Raw genomic sequence first — 23,907 nt, forward strand, 5'->3', positions numbered from 1 at the left:
CATCCCTCTTCTCCTCCCTATCCCCACAGGGGTCCTGCCCGACGTGAACACCAAGGTGCTGCTGGTGCAGATCTTTGGCCACAAGAGCCATCCGATGCGCAAGTACCAGCGGATGCTGTACTGGTTCCCCCGCTTCCGACATGCCAATCCCTTCCCTGTGGCTGAGCCCTTGCCACAAGACCCTGTTGAACTGGCTCGCCTCGCCCTTCTCCGCATCGCCCCTGACCTCGATAGCGAGGTCACCGTCTACCAGGTAAGGGGCCAGACATAGAGCACTATGCCACAGGACCAGATCTAGACCCTCCCACACATTTAGTCCAAGCCCACCTGATCTGTAGAATCCCATCCACTTGATTCCTCTTCTCTATGTACTATGCGTATTGTTGTGTGTGTATCTTTGTCTTCCTCTCTCTGTGCATGCTGCACCCTCTCTCAACGAGCTGCCCCTCGGCCTTTCCTCCTCCCTACGCCCCCCCCCCCACTGTCTTTCCCCATCTCACTCCCCCTGTCTTTCACTCCATCTCTCCCTTTCTTTCCCTCTTCTCTCTTTCCGTCATTTTCTCTCTTTCTGTCTGTCTGTTTCTCATTCTCTCTCTCTCTGTCACTGTTTGTCAGAGGTCTCTTTCTGCCTCTCCTTCTGCCTTTTTCTGTTTCTTGCTGCCTCTATCACAAACAGTGCACGTCAACAGAAGATACAGCAGCTTGAAAGTACTTATCAAGCTCAAGGACAGCTTGTACTCCGCTGTTTTCCCTGGTTAACAGGACTCCGAAGGCTTGCGCTCATTTCTCACTTACTTTATTTACTTGTGTGCAAGGAGAAAAACTCCTTGCTACTGAACCACTATGAAACCCAGTTCTGAATTGTTGATTTGTGTACATATCAAAACTTCGCATTTCCAATTCCATTCTTTGCGCGTATAAGGCGGGTGCCTCAACAAGGTGGTGCCGTCATTAAGGACCCTCACCATTCAGAACATGCTGTCTTCTCAACGCTACATCTTAAAGGGTGATACCTCAAAAAGGCAGCATCTTCCATTTAGGACCCTCACTGTAAACTTAAAAAAAGGTTGCCGGACCAATAACCACATCACACAGTTATTACTTTAACCTCTTCACCCGTTTATTGCACTCAGTTCAGCTGGTGAGAAAGACTTGGAACCAGTTAGACAGAGTCTCAGTCAGTGTGTCTGTGTCTGTCTGTCTGTGTCTGTCTGTCTGTGTCTCTCTCTCTCTCTCTCTCTCTCTCTCTCTCACTCTCACGAGTTTTTCTGATTTTAGAACGGAGGTGCTACAGTATATAGCAGATAAAGAACACTCAGTTACAATGGTATGTCAAGGTCAGTTAGAGCGAAACCCAATTACTTTGATGAGAGAGTCCACTAAATAACTGGTTTTAATTACAGACAAATTCTTGCCTTATCAGTAAAACTTGAACAGACAAAGGTGGGAACATAGATCAATATGTGAACTCATAAGACATGATGTATGCAGCATGTGTGAACCCAGCTCACAGATTGTTCTCAAAGGGACAGCTGTGAGTTGTTTAAAAAAAACACTGAAGGCAGTTTTTTCAGTCAAGAACAGTCTCCAACTTTTCACAGAAGAGAGCAAACACAAGCTGGCACCTAATTTTAACCCGCTATTTACCAGAATCAGAGAATCATTTCTTACTTCCCCAACACCCTTAAACTTCATCATCACTACCCGAGTCATGCCTTCTCATCATGGGGGAGGTACAGGAGCCTGAAGACATGCACTGAAAGTTTTAGGAACAGCTTCTTCCTCTCTCTCATCAGATTTCTGAATGGTCCATGAGCATGACTTTGCTATTCCTCTTTTGCGCTTTGATTTTATTGCAACCTATGCCTTTTTATGCAGTGCACTGCACTGCTGCCACAAAACAAAAAAATTGCTGAGCCATGTCAGAATAAATAGTTTCTGATTCTATATGAAAATCACCTTACTCTCACTATCCATGCTATTAATATGAGACTTTGTCTCCGGCTCACGGGGACATCTACTGCCCTCCTTCCATCTACCCTCCTGGTTCTTCTCCGAGGATCGTCACCTGTTGTGGTGCAGAGGCTTGGGAGCTCCTGGATCCCGAGAGCGACCTTGTCTGGAGTTTCGTGATCTGGTGCTTAGCTCCTGGTAGGGTCACCCATGATGGCAATAAGGTCACGGGGCAGGTCCCAGGCAAAGATCAAGACCCCAGTGGTGGAGCTGGTGGAAGATGATGTCACATCACAACGACAGTGAAGGTGGTAGGAGGCTGCGGCAGTGCAGCACCCAGTCACCTTGCATTCCATGCCACTGAGCCCGAGCATCAGCCTCACCCCGTTAAATAAAGTCACGCACAGGTGTTCCCCATTTAAGGGAATCCTCCTGAACATGCTGGATATATGGATCTCAGATTGTCGTCTTCAACCACCTGAAGAAGCACAATAGACAACCCCTTAGGAGAACATCATTGATTGCACTTGTGCTCCCCTCATCCACCTCAGTTAGTTCCAAGAGTGTCAGACATGATTTCCCAGACACAAAGCTACACTGACAGGAGTTGGTCTATTATCGCCACATGTACGAGTACAGAGCAGAGCTTGTCGTGCATACGGATCAGATCATTGCACAGTGCATTGAGGTAGAACAAGGAAAAACGATAACAATGCAGAATAAGGTGTAGCAGCTACAGAGAAAGTGCAGTGCAGTTGAACAATACGGTGCAGGATCAAAACGAGGTAGATCCTGAGGTCAAGGGTCGTATCATACCAGGGAACCGTTCAGTAGTCTTATCACAACAGGTTACAAGCTGTCCCTGAGCCTGGTGGTACGTGCTTTCAGACTTTTGTATCTTGTGCCTGATGGGAGGGGAGAAGAGAGAATGTCCTGCGTGGGTGCGGGTCTTTGATTATACTGCTTTACTGAGGCAGTGGGAATTGTGGATAGAGTCCATGGAGGGGAGGCTTGTTTCTGTGCTGTGCTGAGCTGTGTTTTCAAATCTCTGTGGTTTTTTTGTGGTCACAGGCAGAGCAGCTGCTGTACCAAGCCCTGTTGCATCCATTTAGGATGCTTTCTGTGGTGCCTCGATTAAAAATTGTTGGTCGATGGGGACATGTCTTATTTGTTTAGCCTCCTAAGGAAGCATATGTTTTTGGTGAGTTCTCTCGGCAGTGACGCCAACGTGGTTGGACCAGGGCAAGCTATCAGTGATGTGCACTCCGGTACGCTGTGTCCCAGATCACATCCTGTCTGACCAAGTATTGGTAGATCCTGTTCTAGCAAACCCCTCCAGCAATATGCCCATCACCAATTTCAAACTTGCCGTCCCACCCTTTGGGTTTCTCTCCCTCCCAATTCCCACTCTCCCCTCACTCTATCTCCCTCTCTCCCTCTCCCCCTCCCCATCTCCCCCTCCCCCTCCCCCTCCCCATATCTGCCTCTCTCCCTCCCCTTCACACTACCTCCCTCTTTCCCTTTTTCTCACCCCTCTCCCTCCCTCGTCGTTCTCTCTCCCTCTGTCTCCCCCCACTCTCCGTCTTTGCCTCCCTCTGTCTCCCCTCTACGTCTCTCTCTCCCTCCCTCCGTCTCCCCTTCCGTCCCTCCATCTCCCCTTCCCTGTCTCTCTCTCTCTCCCTCCCTCCATCTCCCCTTCCCTGTCTCTCACTCTCCCTCCCTCTGTCTACCCCCTCACAATCTCTCTCTCCCTCCCTCCGTCTCCCCCCACTCTCTGTCTCTCTCTGCCTTCCTTTGTCTCTCCGCCCCGTCCGTCTGTCCCTCCCTCTCTTTCCCCTCACGGTCTCACTTTCTCTCTCTCTCTCTCTCTCATTGTAGCATCCCCAGGAAGAGGAAGGACCAGATGGACGGATAGTCTGCATCCCACACCTCGTGGGTGAGTGGTATCTCGGATGTGCGGGGAATTTTTTGGGTGGAGAGGTCTTGCTTGGCTGGAGGAATGGACGTGTGCACAGGCTTGTGTTTGAGTGCATGTTTGTCTGTGCACGTGCGTGCCCGATTCTAGCACAGAAGCGGCCCTTCACCCGAACTCGTCCGTGCTAACCAACGTGCCTTTATAACCTGGTCCCATTTGCCCCAGTTTGGCCCATATCCCACTAATCCTCTAATCAAGTACCCGTCCAAGCATCTTTTGAACGCTGTAATTCAAGAGATTTAATATCCCTTATTATCGATCAGCGCACTGTAAAGGAGAATGAAGCGATTCTTACTCTGGATCTGATGCAGCATAAAAAAGGAAAGCATAAATATAAAAGCAATCGAAGACAATCCAATCTCCTGCCACAGGCAGGAATTCCTGGTGGCCAATCATTTCAATTCCCATTCCCGTTCCAACATGTTGATCCATGGCCTCCTCTTCTGCCAAGATGAGGCCAGCCTCAGGGTGGAGGAGCAGCATCCTGTATTCTATCTGGGGTGCTCTCCAAGCTGATGGCATGAATATCGATTTCTCCTTCCAGTAAACAAATTCCCCCTACCCTCCCCTTCCTCTATTCCGCACTCTGACCTTTTACTTCTCACCTGCCTAATACTACCCCCTGTGTGCCCCTCCTCCTTCCCTTTCTCCTACGGTCCTCTCTCCTCTCCTATCAGATTCTTTCTTCTCCAGGCCTTGACCACCCACCTGGCTTCACCTATCACCTTCCAGCTAGCCGCCTCCTCCTCCCCCCAACATTTTATTCTGGCATCTTCCCCCTTCCTTCTCAGTGCTGAAGAACGGTCTCGGTCTGAAACGTCAACTCTTATTCATTTCCATAGATGCTGCCTGACCTGCTGAGTCTCTCCTGCATTTTCTGTGTGCTGCTTTGGATTTCTAGCATCTGCAGACTTTCTCTTGTTTAAAGTAAACACATCATTTATCGTTATTTTGTGATTCTATAGAAATATTAAATATAAAAACTATGTTATCAAATGTAATTGGCGTAAGAGGAGGCCATGGACCGACACGTTGGAATAGGAATGGGAATTACAATGTTTGGCCACTGGAAGGTCCTGATTGTGGCCGATGGTGTGGAGGTGTATATTATATATTTCATAAAAAAAAAATAATATTTTTTGTCTTGGAATATACATTAACTATAGATAATAAATCTAAGTAGAAATTAGCTACATTTTAGATTAAGTTACAAATATACTGTTACTATATTTAATAAATTAAAATTAAATTATAAATTAAATGTAAATAATTTAAAATCAAAATTTTGTACTATTCTATTCAATACCGTACTCTTCTCTCTACTATTATGAATATTGTTATAACAATAATTATAACAATGTTATAAAAATATAATTAACAAAATACGGTAGGTTCCAATTAATTGGGACACATCAGGACCAGTATGTTTTGGCCCGATTAAGTGGCGGCTCCAATTCGCTGATGTTTCATGGAAATAATTAAGAAGGTATGAAAAAGACAAACGACTGTTTAGCTGAATAAAGAATTATGTATTTAAATGAAATATAGAACAGATTAGAACATTACCAGTACTACTATACTGAAATAAAACTGTGCTAGTTCCTAATACTTATTGACAGAGGAATGCTGTATGCTGCCGTGTTCTTTTGATTGACTGTAAATGTACAAAATCAGTGCCGACACCAAGTGCAGATAATGGCCTGCTTCGATACAATGCTTTCGATGATTGCATCCTCCCAATCATCATTTTCATGACAATGTTAAAGTTGACTGTCAATACCTTCAAATTTGTTGCAGTTTCTAACTTGCCAAAATCGTGAAATCGTTTCATTTTCACACTTAGCCGTTTCACCACCTCCAAGCCTGAATGCTTGAAACTGCAGTGAGCAAAACTGTTCAGAACTGTCTTACTGCTCACTAGCTATCCGTGACAAAAATCATAAACACAAGAGATTCTGCAAATGCTGGAAATCCAAAGCAACATAATGCCGGAGGAACTCGACAGGCAGGCAGCATCCATGGAAATAAACAAACAGTCGACATTTTGTGCTGAGACCCTTCTTCAGGAGAGAAGAAGGGTCTTGACCTGAAACGTCAACTGTTTATTTATTTCCATAGATGCTGTCTGACCTCCCGAGTTCCTCCAGCATTTTGTGTATTTTGCTAACGACAAAAATCACTACTTGAAAACAAATATACACAACTGATGCTAACTTAAAAACTGTTTGCTCTCGGGACGGTGTACTGTCTGGTGGCCACACAAGTACACGTGACTGATGCTGGTTTGCCAACTGTCTCCTGTCCCGATTATGCAACATGGTGTTCCAAATTAATGAAGGGGATCCCGGCCATCTTTATGATCAGTTTTTGTTCTTTGAGCTGCCCCAAATAAGTGGCTACCCATATTAATTGATGGCTGATTAACTGGAATCCACTGTATTGTATTGATTACATTGTATAGTATTGAATAAAATGAAACAAATATATATAATTTTAAATGTAAGAATAGTTATTATTAATGAACAAATAATTGAGAAATAATCAAAGCGAACACAAATCATTCCCAGCGTTGACTGCCTCTCCCTGTTGCAGGTCTGCAGAGTCCGGAGCAGCGGGAACTCCTGGCACAGCATGACCCCCACCGGCCCGTCTTTGTGGAGGGACCCTTCCCCCTCTGGCTCCGCCGCACCTGCCTCCACTACTACTTGCTGCGCTCTGACCCCCTGCCGCCTGAGCTCAAGGTGAGAGTGAGGGTTTTAGCGGGCGGGAGGGGTGAACAACACGATCCTTGCCTGATCTGTGGGGAGGCCTAACTCAAAAAGGAGGGGGTCGCGCCAGGTGGAGAGGGTGAGCGGCCTTCGACGAGATACACGGGGATCTTGTAGTCTGAGTCTGAGGTGGCCTGAAAGTGACCACGGGGTGGTAAAAGTGGGCTTAAGGGCACGCTTGCCTTTGTTAGTCAAGGCATTGAGTTGTGGAGTCAGGTAGCTGCATTGTAGCATTATAAAACTGCTTGGGATTAGACTCATTATTGTCAAATTAAACCATAAGATATAGGGGCAAAATTAGGCCATTTGGCCCTTTGAGTCTGCTCCGTCATTTCATCATGGCTGATCCTTTTTACGTCTCAGCCCCAATCTCCCGTCTTCTCCTTTATCCCTTCATGACCTTGCGTCTCACCTATCACCTTCCAGCTTGTACTCTTTCACCTCCACCCGACCTTTTTATTCTGTCTTCTCCCACTTCCTTCACCTACCACCTTCTATCTTCTACTGCTTACCATAAGATATCGGAGTAGAATTAGGCCATTTGGCCCATCAAATATTCTCTGACATTTCATCATGGCTGATCCATTTCCACCCCAGCCTCAATCTCCTGCCTTCTCCCTTCATCCCTTCAGGCTGTAACCAATCAAGAATCTATTAACCTCTGCCCTTAAATATGAAGAAAGACTTGGCTTCCACAGCTGCCTGTGGCAAAGAATTCCACATTCACCAATCTCTGGCTAAAGAAATTCCTCCTCATCTCCATTCTAAAGGCCAACCCCTCTATTCTGAGGCTGTACTGCCTTGTCCTAGACCCTACCACCATAGGAAATATCCTCTTCACATCAACTCTCTCGAAGCCTTCACCACTTGATAAGTTTCAATTAATTCACCACTTATTCTTCTGAATTTTAGCGAATACAGCCCCAGAGTCATCAAACGCTTTCCAAATGACAAGTTGTTCCACCCTGGAATTATTTTCATAAACCTCCTTTGAACCCTTTCCAGTTTCATCACATCCTTTCTATGGGGCGCAGAACTGCTCCAAGTGAGTCCTCACCAGTGCTTTACAAAGTTTCAAAAAAAAGTTACGTCTTTACATAGAAACATAGAAAACCTACAGCAGAATACAGGCCCTTCGGCCGTCAATGCTGTGCCGAACACGTACTTACTTTAGAAATTACCTCAGGTAATTTGCCCTGTATTTTTCGAAGTTCCATGCAGCTATCCAGGAGCCTCTTAAAAGACCCTATTGTATCCGTCTCCATCACTGTCGCCGGCAGCCCATTCCACGCACTCGCCAATTTCTGTGTAAAAACAAAAAAAAACACCACCACCAACAACAACAACTTAGCCCTGACATATCCTTTGTACCTTCTTCCAAGCACCTTAAAACTGTGTCTTTCATTTTAGCCATTTCAGCTCTGGGATAAAGCCTTTGACTATCCACACGGTCAATGCCTCTCATCATCTTATACATCTCTATCAGGTGACCTCTCATCCTCCGTCGCTCCAAGGAGAAAAGGCCAAGTTCACTCAACCTATTCTCATCAGGCATGCTTCCCAATCCAGGCAACATCCTTGTAAATATCCCGTGCACCCTTTCTATAATTTCCACGTCCATCCTGTAGTGAGCACAGTACTCCAAGTGGGGTCTGACCAGGGTCCTATATAACTGCAACATTACTTGATGAAGACCAATACACCATATGCCTTCTTAACCACACAGTCAACCTGCGTAGCAGCTTTGAGTGTCCTATGGAATGGGACCCCAAGATCCCTCTGTCCACACTGCCAAGAGTCTTACCATTAATACTATATTCTGCCATCACATTTGACCTACCAAAATGAACCACCTCACACTTATCTGGGTTGAACTCCATCTGCCACTTCTTAGCCCAGTTTTGCATCCTATTGATGTCCCATTGTAACCTCTGACAGCCTTCCACACTATACACAGTACCCCCAATCTTTGTGTCATCAGCAAATTTACTAACCCGTCCCTCCACTTCCTCCTCCAGGTCATTTATAAAAATCATGAAGAGTAAGGGTCCCAGAACAGACGCCTGAGGCACACCACTGGTTGCCATCCTCCATGCAGAATATGACCTGTCTACAACCACTCTTTGCCTTCTGTGGGCAAACCAGTTCTGGATCCACAGAATAATGTCCCCTTGGATTCCATGCCTCCTTACTTTCTCAATAAGCTTTGCATGGGGTACCTTATCAAATGCCTTATTGAAATCCATATACACTACATCTACTGCTCTATCAATGTGTTTAGTCATGTGCTCTAAAAATTCAATCAGGCTCATAAGGCATGACCTGCCTTTGACAAAGCCATGCTGACTATTCATATTATGCCTCTCCAAATGTTCATAAATCCTGCCTCTCAGGATCTTTTCCATCAATTTACCAACCACTAAAGTAAGACTCACTGGTCTATAATTTCCTGGGCTATCTCTACTCCCTTGCTTGAAAAAAGAGAACAACATTTGCAACCCTCCAGTCCTCTGGAACCTCTCCCATCCCCATTGATGATGCAAAGATCATCACCAGAGTCTCAGCAATCTCCCCCCTCACCTCCCACAGTAGTCTGGAATACATCTCATCCGGTCCTGGAGACTTATCCAACTTGATGCTTTCCAAAAGACCAGCACATTAAGAAAGAGGATGTATATGCTCAAGCTTTTCAATCCACTGTAAGTCATCCCTACAATCACTAAGATCCTTTTCTATGGTGAATATTGAAGCAAAATATTTGTGAAGTATCTCTGCTATCTTCTCCGGTTCTATACACACTTTTCCACTGTCACACTTGATTGGTCCTATTCTCTCATGTCTTATCCTCTTGCTCGTCACATACTTGTAGAATGCCTTGGGGTTTTCCTTAATCCTGCTCGCCAAGGCCTTCTCATGGCCCTTCTGGCTCTCCTAATTTCATTCTTAAGCTCCTTCCTGCTAGCCTTATAATTTTCTGGATCTCTATCATTGTCTAGGTTTTTGAACTTTTCGCAAGCTTTTCTTTTCTTCTTGACTAGATTTTCAACAACCTTTGTACATCACAGTTCCTGTACACTACCATCCTTTCCTTGTCTCATTGGAACGTACCTATGCAGAATGCCACGCAAATATCCCCTGAGCACTTGCCATATTTCTGCTGTACATTTGCCTGAGAGCATCTGTTCCCAATTTATGCTTCCAAGTTCCTGCCTGATAGCTTTATATTTCCCCTTGCTCCAATTAAACGCTTTCCCAACTTGTCTGTTCCCATCCCTCTCCAATTCTATGGTAAAGGAGATAGAATTGTGATCACTATCTCCAAAATGCTCTCCCACTGAGAGATCTGACACCTGAGCAGGTCTTTTACTTGTATAGTCTAGCTGTCTTGAAATGAACGCTAACATACTCCTCACCATTGACTCAACCTGAAAATTAACTCTTATGGAATCCTGCACAAGGACTGTTTGGAGAGAAGTAGGATGAGAGGTGTTACAGTTACAGGGAAAGTGCAGTGCAGGTTACCAATAGGGTGGAAGGGTCTTGACGCGGTACCTGTGAGAGGGCAAGAGTCCTGTAACCCTGAAAGTGGCTGCACAAATCTACAGGATGGTAAAAATGGGCTTAAGGGCATGCCTGCCTTTATGAGTCAAGGAACTGAATTGTAGCTACGTTGCAGCATAATAAAACTCTGCCTAGGGTGAGACTCATTTCTAACCCCAGGGATAGAATCTGTCCCTGAGTCTGGTGGGACGTACTTTCAGGCTTCTGTATCTTCTACAGAAGGGGGGAGAAGAGAGAATGTCTGGGGTTGGTGGGGTTTTTGATTACCCTGGCTTCTTTAGAGGAGCAGTGATAAATGTAAGATGTGTATTGTATTGAGTATGAAAGGGTGTGTTAGGACTGGTGTGGGCAGAGTGGGACCGACGGCCTGCTTCCATGCTGTATGACTCAGAATGCAAATCATTGAACCACCAGCCAAGGCTGACAGTGCCTGTTTCCTTGCTTCTCTGGCATTCCCTCATTTATCTTAAAATGATGCCCTCTTGTATTCGCTATTTCCATGCTGGGAAGGGTCTGTGGTAGCCCACTCTGTCTGTGGCTCTTTTCATCTTGTACATCTCTGTCAAGTCAGCTCTCATCCTCCTTCGCTAAAGAGGAGTAAAGCCCTAACTTGCTCAATCTTTGCAGTGTGGAGGAACAGAGGGACGTTGAGTCAACATCTACAGATCCCTCAACATTGTTGTGTAAGTTGACAGGGTGGTTAAGCAGGTATACGTCCAAGAGGACCACAACTTTGTCGTTGGGTTTGGAGCCTTGTGTGCCTCAATGACCAGAGAGCTATGTTGGCTGTAGTCAGGGATTTATACTTTGGCTCTTGGTAGGGTCACCAAACTGGTCAAAGCGTAGAGGACAAACTAAGAGTGGTCCACCAGTTCTCCAGGTTTAGGGTTCAGCTCAGGGCTAACAACCCTGACTGGCAAAATAAAATTGTTACGGAAAAAGCAATGTCTATGTCTATGTCCGAGTGTGACAGTATTCCTGGATCTCCATCTGAGACTTGCATGATTGACTAGAGTGAAAACCGAGAAGCAGCTACCGATATGATGAAGGAAGCCCTGAGTACCGCCAGAGATTTTGCATAGTAGGGGAATTAAGGGTTATGGGGAAAAGGCAGGTAGCTAGAGGTGAGTCCATGGCCAGATCAGTCATGATCTTATAAGAATTAGGAGCTGGATTAGGCCATCTGGCCCGTTGAGCCTACTCCGCCATTCAATGTTATTGTGTTCGGAGATGAAGGACCTTCATTGCTGTCCTAAATGCCAGTTGTGTAATGGGCAGTAAGTAAGAAGGTGTAAGGTGTGCTGGCCTTCATTAGTTGGGGGATTGTGATCAAGAGCCTTGAGGGAATGTTGCAGCTCTATAAAACCCTGGTTAGACCACACTTGGAGTATTGTGTTCGGTTCTGGTCGTCTCATTGTAGGAAGGATATGGAAGCTTAAGAGAGAGTACAGAGAAGATCTACCAGGATTCTGCCTGGTTTAGAGAGCATGTCTTATGAGGATAGGTTGCGTGAGTGAGGCATTTTCTCTTTGGAGCGAACCAAAATGAGAGACAACTTAATAGAGATGTACAAGATGATAGGAGGCATAGACTGAGCAGACAGCCAGAGACTTTTCCCCAGGGAGGAACTGGCTAACACGAGGGGCCATAATTTTAAGGTGCTTGGAAGAAAATATAGGGGGAATGTCAGAGGTAGGATTTTTACACAGAATGGGTGGTGTGTGGAACATCCTGTCAGGAGTGGTGGTAGAGGCAGGTACATTAGTGACTTCTAAGAAACTCTTATATGAACACATGGATGATAGAAAAATGGTGAATTACGTAGAAAGGAAGGGTTCGATTGATCTTGGAGTAGGTTAAAAGGTCAACAGAACATTGGGGGCTGAAAGGCCTATACTGTGCTGTAATGTTCTATATTCCATATGTTCTTTCTTCATGCTAGCCCGACTGCCCAGCCACACACTTCCTGTTCCCCTCCCTGTCCAAAACACATTGACCTATAGGCAAAGAAGTGGCTGATGGATTACGGTGTAAGTAAGTTTATGGTGTTACGTACCCCGTAACTGGGTTGCCAAACCAGCAGAAATGGATCACTCAGTTGGAGTCTGGATTACTAGAACTAAGAAAGTTTTATTAAGGAAACAAGCAACACACTACTCTAATCAAAAGGATAATGAATGCAACAGTTCAGCAATGATAAACATACATGTACACAGAATTAAGATAACAGGATCAATCAAGCTCTATTGTTGTCTAGGGGTAAATGACCAGTTTCAAAGTGACGCAAAGTTCAGTTCAAGTTAGTTCAGTTCAGTTCGCGGTAATCGCTGCTGTGGCGATGGACAGTGGGGGGAAGGAGAGAGAGAGCAAAACGAATGAATATTCAAAACGGCTTCCACACAGACCTTCGCAGTCAGCTTTCGGGCGAGTCCCTTGTGATGTCATCTGAGGTCACCGACCGTGATCCCTCCGTTTCCCGATACGATCGTTTCTCTGTGGTGAACCCGGCACCCAGGCAAGGGTGGACACACACCGGGTTCCCGCCGATCGTGCCTTTCCACCCGGAGCGTATATGGCCTGGTCCCGCAACTGGCCTTCCAAAACTTCCCACTGACTTGTGAGAGATGCACCGCTTCCAGGGTCTCGTTACCTCGGGGTGTCGTGTGTGTCTTGCCTTAGCGAACCTGTCCCTTTTTATCCCCCTGCTGGGGTATCGCCTATCCATCACTTCAAACAGTTCAGGGTTGAAAGGGGGAGCCGATCTTGACAGCTCTCTCCTTCCGTTACTCTCTCCCGTCCCTTCATTAACATCTCCAAATGCTGCTCCATTGTTTTCCTTATCTCTCTCTCTCCTGAAGACAGGTGGCAGACCAACTGCTGATCCCACTGGTGCCAGCACAGGACAGCTAACATCTTAATCTATGTGTATTCTTGTCACACTTCCCCCCTTTAAAGGATTTTTACCGGGGTAAAAATTGCAAACGTGAATACATTATTTGATACACACAAATACACATCTTTATCAGCTATTTGGCTAATACAGCGAATTTGAAGTTGTCAACACCTGACAGACAGTCAGCCATCACATTTTCTGTTCCTTTTATATGTGTTATTAATAATCCCTTAGACCAGGCTCCAACTTAGAAAACTTCATAGTGGCCAAAAACACTGATGAATTGCGATCAGTGTAACCTCTCATTGGGTTTCGTCCCGGACCACAATAACAAGGGTCGTCCCATTCCGACTTAGTTTTCTCTCGCAAGGGCTTAATAGGAGGGGGAGGGGTAGTAACCGCAGAGTTATTGCAAAACTTCCTACAGTACCCCACCATCTCCAAGAGCCTTCTGAGGGCCGTCTTGTCTGTTGGGGTTGGGATGTCAGAGATATCCCGCACTTTAGCTTGCATTGCTGCCAGCTGCCCCTGTGTCACCACAATTCCCAGGTAAGTGACCTTCGTGTAGCTGAACTCATTTTTTTTCAAGGTTCACTATCAAGCTGGCTTCAGATAGCCGTATTACATTGCCAATACACACCTCTGTGTTCGTCAGCCCTTTAGTCACTGAATTACTCATTCTATAGGGTAGTGCTCGCTCGGCTACCCTAGTGTAACAAACACCACCCAACGTCCCAGTTCTTTGCATCGCCTCAGGACAATCAAACACACGTGTGTGAGTCGTTTAATTACTTCTCCTAAAGTGTCGCTTTGTTCGGGGATTAAGGGAGAGACCTTATCAGCAGAGCTGACCAAAACAATAGCCTTCTCCCATCTGGTCGATAGCATACTCATCTTTTCAAAATGGTTTTTTTCTCTTATCAGGGGGACCCTAGCTTCATTGATTTCCGCGCTAACACCGACTAGGTTTGTTAGCGTATCAAAAGCCTGTGACCGTCTCAGTTCGCGGTGGCCATAATCAATAACATCCTTCCTCCTGGGCAGCTGGTAAACCTCTTTCATGATTCCACCAACTGTTTCCTCCAGCACCGCAAAATGTCCACCGGGGGGTACCTTGTGGGCCAGGTTAAAAATCTCATCCCCATAACTCTTTTGCACCACCTCCATTCTGCATCTGTGGGTACGGTACTTGGTTTCCCTTTCTTCCTTAGCACTTCCTCCTCCACACAATAGCCTACTAGTTCCCTTGTTAATTCTGCGTCAGAGAGAGCTGTCTCTGCCAAAACCATCAGCCCCTCGTCTCGCTCCTGCGCCTGCACAAATTCTTTCCTGGCTAATGCTAAGTCTGTCTCAGCTCCCTCACTACCTCTTGTCTCACTACACTCCTCCTTTTCACTTTCTACCCCCTTCTCGCACAAGGCTGGCAGAAACGTCTCAGCTAAATTCACTACCGCAGTCCCGTGATGAACCTGTGAGTCCATGGACGGGGCCTCAATGCTGGCAGGCTGACCTGTCAATCTCATTGCTGGGAACACGATTCCCCCGGCGAGGTCATTACCGAGCAAGACTTCCACGCCTTTCATCAGTAATTCGGGCCTCACCCCGATCGTGACTAGTTCAGAGACCAGGTTGCTTTGTAAGTGTATCTGGTGCAAAGGGACGGCCTCTGTCCCTTCCCCAGTACCTTTGACTTTGACCTCCCCAGTCTGGGTCTCTGAGCTAAACTCTAATACACTCTTCAGTATCAATGACTGACACGCTCCCGTGTCTCTCCAGATCCGCACTGGAACTGGTTTTAACCCCTCCTTCACTGACACCAATCCGGCCGAGATAAACCTCTCGCTCCCTTCCTGAACTTTGGCAGACCTGTCCTGTCCTAGCGGTTCGTTTACCAGCTCGATACAGCCAGTCAAAATCGCCGTTTTTCCTTTTCCCGTCTCCTTCTTTGGGGCAAAGCACCTGGACGCAAAGTGTCCGACTTCCCCGCAATTATAACAGACGACCCCAGGAGACTTCCTACCAGACTGCTCCCGATCTACCTTATCCTTCTCGTTAGTCCCTGGTTTACTTTCTGACTTTTCTGGCAGACTCTCCCCGCCGTCCTGACTACCCTTCTGGTAGCCTTTACTCGGGGCAAACTTCATTTTATGCGTCAACGCATACTCATCCGCTAACTTAGCAGTTGTGGCTAACATGGCTGCCTCTTTCTCATCTAGGTAGGGTCTCATACCCTCAGGGACACAACTTTTAAACTGCTCAATCAAGATCAGCTGTAGCAGTCTGTCATAATCCCCCTCTACCCCCTTCGAGGCGCACCAACGCTCACAATATGTCTGCATCTCACAGGCAAACTCTAAATATGTGCGGTCCCACTGCTTCCTCGCATCCCGGAACCTCTGCCGGTATGCCTCCGGGACCAACTCATAAATCCTGAGGATGGCTTCTTTCACCACCTCATACCTCTGGGCATCGTCCGTGGACAAAGCTGAGTAAGCTTGTTGGGCTTTCCCTTTCAGTACACTCTGAAGCAAAACAGCCCACTTATCCTTCGGCCAGTCCTGACTTGTAGCAACTTTTTCGAAATGGAGAAAGTACTGATCCACGTCGGTATCGTCAAATGGGGGAACCAGCCTAACCTCCTGGGTCACCCGGAACCCTCCATCTTGGTTCGGCACGGGCCCCTGCTCTGCCCTTATCCTTAACTTCTCCAGCTCGAATTCCCTTTCCCTCTGTTTCTCCTCTCGCTCCAACTGTCTGTCTGTCTCTCTCTCTCTCTCTCCTGCCTTTCTAACTCTCTCTCCTGCCTTTCTAACTCTTTCTCTTTCTCCCGCCTTTCTAACTCTTTCTCTTTCTCCCGCCTTTCTAACTGTTTCTCTCTCTCCTGCCTTTCTAACTCTCTCTCTTGCCTTTCTAACTCTCTCTCCTTCTCTTCTCGCTCCAACTGTCTGTCCCTCTCTTTCTGTTCTCGCTCCAACTGCCGTACCCGGAACTCGTGCTCGAGTCTCAGTTTTTCAAGCTGCACCTGTACCGCGTCTCCAGCAGGTTTTTCAATAGACACCACCTCCAGCTCCCCTTGGGGAAACACACCTTTAGATACATAGTGCTCTACGATAGCTCTGTGTATCTCCTCTCTCCTCATTGTCGACTTCCCCTTAGCAAGATTCAACCGTTTGGCCACAGCTACCAATTCCGATTTCCTGGCATCCTCTAATGCCTCCAAGGTCGGCGCCTTTATAAATTCCTCAGCCTCCATTTCTGCTGTTTGTCTTTTCTTTCTTTCGGGAATTTTGACCCAATCAATTTACTCAGTCCCAAATTTAGCGTTCAAAATCGCGGACGAGAACCCCACTTACGTTACGTACCCCGTAACTGGGTTGCCAAACCAACAGAAATGGATCACTCAGTTGGAGTCTGGATTACTAGAACTAAGAAAGTTTTGTTAAAGAAACAAGCAACACAGTACTCTAATCAAAAGGATAATGAATGCAACAGTTCAGCAATGATAAACATACATGTACACAGAATTAAGATAACAGGATCAATCAAGCTCTATCGTTGTCGAGGGGTAAATGACCAGTTTCAAAGTGATGCAAAGTTCAGTTCAATTTAGTTCAGTTCAGTTCGCAGTAATTGCTGCCGTGGCGATGGACAGTGGGGGGAAGGAGAGAGAGAGCAAAATGAATGAATATTCAAAACGGCTTCCACACAGACCTTCGTAGTCAGCTTTCGGGCGAGTCCTTTGTGATGTCATCTGAGGTCACCGACCGTGACCCCTCCGTTTCCCGATACGATCGTTTCTCTGTGGTGAACCCGGCACCCAGGCAAGGGTGCACACACACCAGGTTCCCGCCGATCGTGCCTTTCCACCTTGAGCGGCTACGGCCTGGTCCTGCAACCGGCCTTCCAAAACTTCCCACCGACTTGTGAGAGACGCACCGCTTCCAGGGTCTCGTTACCTCGGGGTGTCGTGTGTGTCTTGCCCTAGCGAACCTGTCCCTTTTTATCCCCCTGCTGGGGTATCGCCTGTCCATCACTTCAAACAGTTCAGGGTTGAAAGGGGGAGCCGATCTTGACAGCTCTCTCCTTCCGTTACTCTCTCCCGTCCCTTCATTAACATCTCCAAATGCTGCTCCATTGTTTTCCTTATCTCTCTCTCTCCTGAAGACAGGTGGCAGACCAACTGCTGATCCCACTGGTGCCAGCACAGGACAGCTAACATCTTAATCTATGTGTATTCTCGTCACAATGGTCATGTAGTTTGGCAGGAGGAACAAGGGTGTACACTTACTTTCTAAGTGGGGGGCAAATTCAGAAATCAGGTGTGCAGTGGGAGACCTCATGCAGGGTTCCCTAAAGTTTAACTTGCAAGTTGAGTTGGTGGTAAGGAATGCAAATGCAAAGTTAGCATTCATCTTGAGAAGACGTTCATTTAGTACAGAGATGAGGAATTTCTTTAGTCAGAGGGTGGTGAATCTGTGAAATCCATTGCCACAGAGGGCTGTGGAGGCCGTTATTGAGTACAGTATACTTAAAGCAAAGGTTGATATGTTCCTGATTAGTCAGGGCATCAAAGGTTATGGGGAGAAGGCAGGTGAATGAGGTTGAGAGGGAAAATAAATCTGTCATGATAGAATGGCAGAGAAGACTAAATGGGTCGAATGGCCGAATTCTGCTCTTGTGTCTTATGGTCTAACAGAGGCGTTTAAGAGGCCCATGAACGTGCAGGGAATGGAGGGATACGATCACGCATAGGGAGAAAGAATCAGTTTAAATATGCAACAAGCTTGACACAAACATGGTGCGGACAATGTACTGGATTTTGATTTGCCGCACTAAACTGTGATACGACCAGTCAGGGCATTTTCAACACGACGTGCAGAAGGTGCTGGACGGTTTTGTGACAAACCACACCTCCTTAAACTCTTAAGAAAGTTGAGGTTTTCACCTCTGTTGTTTGACACAGAGGGAGCAAACAACAGGTACAGAGGTACCAATGCAGAGGGAGGAATCTACAGGTCCAGAGTTACGATGCATTGGGAGAGAAATACAGGTCCAGGGGTACTGACACAGAGGGAGGAATTTACAGGTCCAGAGGTACCCACGCAGACAGAGGGAACTACAGGTCCAGAGTTTCGATGCACTGGGAAAGAAGTACAGGTTCAGGGGTGTCAACGGCGATCAGCCCGATGTAATGAAACAAGTACCACAGTTGATTCTTTTCCACCTTTATTAGTAGCAAACTACGAGAGAGAACCTTCCGTCTGCACTCAGAGAGTCAGCTACAGAAGTCTCTCTGTCTAAGCACAGAGATAGTTTTTTATATCATTCTTGTCACGAAAGCCTAGCAACAGTGATAGTCCGAGACAAAGGCCACTTAATCACCTAAAGCAGAGGTAAACACACTTGACAAAGAATACTTAATCACATCAGTCAGAGGTAAACAGAGGGTACGTCCACACTACGCCGGATAATTTTGAAAACAAAGCTTTTTCTCTTCGTTTTGCCCTCCCGTCCACGCTGAGCTGGCGTTCTCAGCCCCTGAAAACAGAGATTTTCAAAAACACTCTCCAGAGTGAATAAATCTGAAAACGCTTAATATCCGGCATAGTGTGTACGGGATAACCGGAGAGATTTTAAAACGCTGTCATGACAACACCACAACAACAACGCTTTTTTCTGCTTCTGCTTGGTACTGCGCAAGCTGTTATAACGCACAGTCGGTGCGAACGGCGTGAGAGTTAAATTGTAAAGTGAGCTTTTTGTTATTTAAAAACGCTGTCATGATGTGCTGGAACAGATGTTCGCTGTTTTCTTGAACGCCACCACCTAACAATTTCAGAACAGACGGACGAGACTGAAGCCAGTTGACCCATAGCTTACTGAATAAATAAGTATACTCACTTCGCCCTGTTTTCTGTCCTTGCTTGTATGAAGGTGGTTTACCTATTTATGCAAGTACTTCTCTGACAATAGATGTGTAACAGCCTAATGTAACATTGTATGGAAATACAAGATAATGCTGATGCAGACGTTTTATACATTTAACAAGGTGCTTTATTAATGTAACAGAGTTAGTTTTTCAATGTTCATCGTCAGCTGGGTCATACTGTCCGTGAACTCCCTGTCGATTGCCTCCATACGCTCCAGTATTTGTTTTTTTTTAAGTTTTAAGTCCTCCTGTGTGAGAGCCAAGAGCAATTCCTTTAAAGTTTTTCTCCTCTGTATCTGGACAAACGCGCACGAAGTATATTGTTTCCTCTTTGCTTGTTTTCTGTGTGTGTCCTGAGCATGCCCAGTAGGAGGAGATTCGCCCAAATATCCGCCTAATGTGGATGGAGATATTTTGAAAAACGCTTAGTGTGGACGCCTGTGGTTTTTACTCGGAACCGACGTTTTCAAAATTATCTGGCATAGTGTGGACATAGCCAGAGAACAGAGTGTAATTAATTCTCACATCCTGCATGTCCTTGTCTGGACACTCAGCATTTACATGTTAGCAGGACAGATTGATCCTTTAACATCTCAATACAAAAGAACAGTCAGATCAACGGATATTCCAGCTACTCAAATAGAGCAGAACTTAATAATTTAGATAAGAGACTCTACCAAAATTAAGAAAGGAATGTCCTGCCTTATCTCCATTAGTAACCAGCTTTTGTCGAAACCAAAATGTGGGAAAACTCGGAGATGTCTTTTGTGGGTCTGTGTGAGCTTTAATCCTTATCTTGCTCCAAAGAAGCAGCTGTGAGACATTATTTAAACATACTGCAGTTACAGACATAGTCGGTACTTAACCCAAAGTTGAAATTTAAACACGAAACCAAAAGGTGTGAAAAGTCAGGAGACAACAGCTGCTCAAACTGCTGCCATTCTCAAACCAGAATACATAGACTCAACCTTAACCATTATTTACAGGAATCTGAGAATCTCCCAATTCCCTTAAAACTTTATCAGGGGTACTGGCGCAGAGGGAGGGAACTACAGGTCCAGAGGTATCAACACAGAGGGAGGAATCTACAGGTCCAGAAGGTACCCATGCAGACAGAGGGAACTGCAGGTTCAGAGGTACGATTCATTGGGAGAGAAGTACAGGTCCAGGGGAACTGGCGCATTGGGAGATATCTACTGGTCCAGCGGTATTGACGCATTGGGTAGTAACTGCAGGTTCATGTTCTGATGCAGGGGGAGGTTAAGTACAGGTATTCTCTGCATCATTTACTCAGTGTGACACTGTAACCCCCTTCCACTGACCTTTGCCCCACTAGGTGACCAAGCCATTGGATCTCGAGCGAAACCTGTTCTACCCCATGGAGTTGGACCTAGAGCTGGAGCGGGATCTTGGCGATGATGATGACCTGGAGGTTGAGGAAGGTAACCCTCCATGGGGCAACAGGGGAAACCGGCCCCCTTCGGTGTTTCTGAGCTTCATCTCTCCCCTCCCTCTGTCCTCGCACCCCGTCACCTACCCTTTCCTCTTCCACCCATCTGTCCATCAAAATAAAGACCCAATAGCCACTCAAGACCCCGCCTGTCTCCAAGGGAATACATCGAAGTCATGTTGCTGGGGCTGCTGGTGGGTCTGGGGGAGGAGGAAGTGGAGCGTGTTGCCTTTCTGATGGGGTAGTGGTTGGCTGAATGGGCTGTGAATGGATGGGGCTGGGAATTCTGTGGTGATGCATCCACTCACTGTCTCTCTCCCTCTCTCCCACCCCACCTTCCAACCCTCTCTATCCCCCCCTTCCCTCTATTCCACCCCCCCCACCTTATCACACCTTGCCCCTGCCTCCCAATAGTTGAGGAGGGCCCAGTGTTCGCGCTGTGCCAGGCTGGATCAGGTGACCCAGCTTTGCTAACCCGCTGGATCAGCGGTCTACAGGAGACCAACCCGAAGCTAAGCCTCACGCCAGTCCTCTTCCGCACTGCGCCTGCCTCCCGCCAGTTAGAGCCTGCTTCAGGCATCTCAGATGGGACAGCTGGGAAGGAGGAGGAGAAAGCGGCCGAGCCGGGTGCCTGGAGAGTGCAGGACGGTCCAGGTGTCCCAGAGTCGACGGCTGAGGAGCAGGAGGAAGTGGAGGAGCCGGGTGCCCGAAGAATGCAACGCTGAGTCGTGGTCTGTCGGCGTCAGCAGCATTATCTGGACGTCCTGGAACTGGCAGTTGAGGAGGGGGAGCAGCAGGAGCTGGATGCCAGGAGGCCTGGAGCCAATGGCTGAGGATGGGAGGTGTAGGAGGAAGAGGAGGAGCTGGGTGGCTGGGAAGTGCACAGCTGACTGAGCTTGGGAGTAGGGAAGGTCTAAAGCCTCCCACATTCCATCACTCCCACTCCTAACTCCCGGGGTCTGGGAATATCAGGAACGTAGGAAGTATGCTGGGAAGGAGAGGCTGGGATCGTCTTTAAGGGTGGGAGGTTTTGTCCTTCTGTGACATCCCCTCTTCTGTTCCTTCATTCCCAAATACCCTCCCTACCTCCTCCCTGCTTCCTTCCCTCTCCACTGTCTTATTCCGTTTGTTCCCTCCCCGTGACTACTTCTCCCTCTTCCCTTTAAACCCCTACCTCGTGAACACTTTCTTTCTATAGCTGATGCTCCCTAAAATCTGTTCCTTTCCCTTTATTCTGTCCCTTTCTCTCCCTCACCTCTGACTCCCTCCATCTGCACCTCTCTTTTTTACCCTCACTTACGGATTTCTCTTTTCCTCCCTCCCTTGTTGACTCCTCTTTCCCATATCTCCTGTCCCCCCCAACTCTGCCCTCATCTCTTGCTCCCTATTTCCGTCCCTCCTGCCCTCCCCTGTGGCGCCCTCCCTCCTACTTAGTAAATGACATTGTGTATATACCAAGGTTTGAATAAACATGTGTGACTAAACCTGTTTAGTCTTTGCCGTGTCTCTCTCCTCCACCAACTTGTGGCCTTCTATTGGTTGGAGCGGGGCAGGCTGCTGGTGTGCACCCACACAAAGCGCCTCTGGTCCTAACTTCCATCCACGCCCTGAACTGTCCTCTTGCGCGGTGCAGCCAGCCACGCCAGCATAGAGGGTGAGAAAGGCCTTGAAGGCTCTCACTAGAGGCAGGAGAAACTTGGATCCAAAGCTGAAAATGATGCACTGGAGGAATTCAGAGGAGGTTGTGATACAGGGTTTTGCCTGGAAACTGCGATGGTTTCTTCCCGCAGATGCTGCTCGACCTGTTGAATTCTTCCAATGCAATGTTTGTTGTTGCACCTTTAATTACAAAGCACAAGATCCCACAGGATGTCACATGGCATAGAAACAGGCCTTTCAGCACCAATTCTCCATGTGAATGCAATATTCTTCTATCACCAAATTCTCCGGGTAACCCAAACAGATACATCCCTTGTGCTCCTTGGTGCGGGTTTCCACCATGTGTTCCGTCTGGCCGATATATGCTGCCCTGTGTTCACAGGGAATCCTGTAATGTTGGCCCACCTGAGGTCCAGGTCATCTACATTGTGTGTAATTGTAGTATTTCCTCGGGGAGACACTCCGGGTCTGAAATAGTTTTTGCATGGTTAATCAAAGTGCAAAGAATTTCCTGTTCCTGGACGTACTTATACGATGGAAAGCAGACGGTAGCCTTGGACACAGTGTCTATCAGAAACCCACTCACACAGACCTGTACCTCAACAATGACAGCCACCATCATGCCCCCAACATAGAGCAGCTCTTTCTACTTGGATTAACAGTGTGAAAACAAATTCGGACCTGGAGAGTCTTCCCGTTGAAATAAGGTAACTACACACAATGTTCCTAAAGAATGGCTACAAGCTGAAGGAAATCAATCGAGCCCTTAAAAGGGCTGATGGAAAAACTAGTAAACTAAACAACAAGGAGGAACCAGTTGCTTCTGCCTGTCTTTTGCATATTTACAGAGTTTCTGGAAAAAATATCTGATGAATAACCTTCCATAAACCCGTAAGGAATCTCAGATCACAGCTTATGTGGGTCAAAGATGACCCAAGACTCAGGAAGGTTGGCATTTACAGAATTCCCTGTGAATGAGGACCAGCGAATATCAGCACAGTGGAAACCCACATCAAGGATTACAGGAGGTGTATCCGTTTGGGTTACCTGGAGAAACCAGCTGTAGCAGAGCATAACGTTCACAATGGCCATAGGATTGACTTCAGCACAAAATAACTGTGCCACACTAATGGTTTTTGAGACTGCCTGGAAAAGGAAGCCATTGAAATAAAGTAGAGGAAAAGAATTTTAACAAAGAAGGTCTCGCTTTAAGCAAGAACTGGAATTTGATTGTAAACAAGGTGGGAGAGCGGAAACTCGATTGGAGGAGGACTAACCAATCAGGAGGGATGGACTACGGGGTTATAAATACCACTGGACTCGACATGCCCAGGTATCATCCCTGACGAAGTCGGTGGAGCTTGTAATCGAAGCATTGGTTATAATCGATACCTGTACCTGACTCAAAGCCCGAGAAGTTTATTCATCATTCATAAAAATCTACAGCACTTCTACAGGCCCTTCGGCCTACAAAGTTGTGCCGACCATGTAACCTACTCTTAGAAACTGCCTAGAATTTCCCTACCCCTCTATTTTTCTAAGCTCCATGTACCCTCTAAGAGTGTCTTAAAGGACTATTGTATCCACCTCGACCACCTTCGCCGGCAGTTCACTCCATGCACCCACCGCTCTGTATTGAAAGTTTACCTGTGACATCCCTTCTGTACCTGCTTCCAAGCACCTTACACCCTAGGAAAAAGCCTCTGACTTTCCACACCA

At 46.8% G+C, this 23,907-nt stretch overlaps 1 protein-coding gene across 2 annotated transcripts in view; it reads left to right on the plus strand.

Annotated features, from left to right (window-relative positions):
• Positions 1–22,013, plus strand: part of ecsit (ECSIT signaling integrator) — a 35,915-nt gene extending 13,902 nt beyond the window's left edge. For both annotated transcript variants that reach the window (XM_072246538.1, XM_072246539.1), the window contains exons 5-9: positions 30–253; positions 3,832–3,889; positions 6,521–6,669; positions 20,416–20,521; positions 20,944–22,013. In XM_072246538.1, coding sequence (XP_072102639.1) covers positions 30–253; positions 3,832–3,889; positions 6,521–6,669; positions 20,416–20,521; positions 20,944–21,254 — 848 coding nt within the window. In that variant the 3' untranslated portion in view covers positions 21,255–22,013. The remainder of the gene's footprint in view (positions 1–29; positions 254–3,831; positions 3,890–6,520; positions 6,670–20,415; positions 20,522–20,943) is intronic.
• Positions 22,014–23,907: the final 1,894 nt, after the last annotated feature.

This window comes from Mobula birostris, chromosome 29 (assembly GCF_030028105.1).
Source record: "Mobula birostris isolate sMobBir1 chromosome 29, sMobBir1.hap1, whole genome shotgun sequence".
Taxonomy (NCBI): domain Eukaryota; kingdom Metazoa; phylum Chordata; class Chondrichthyes; order Myliobatiformes; family Myliobatidae; genus Mobula; species Mobula birostris.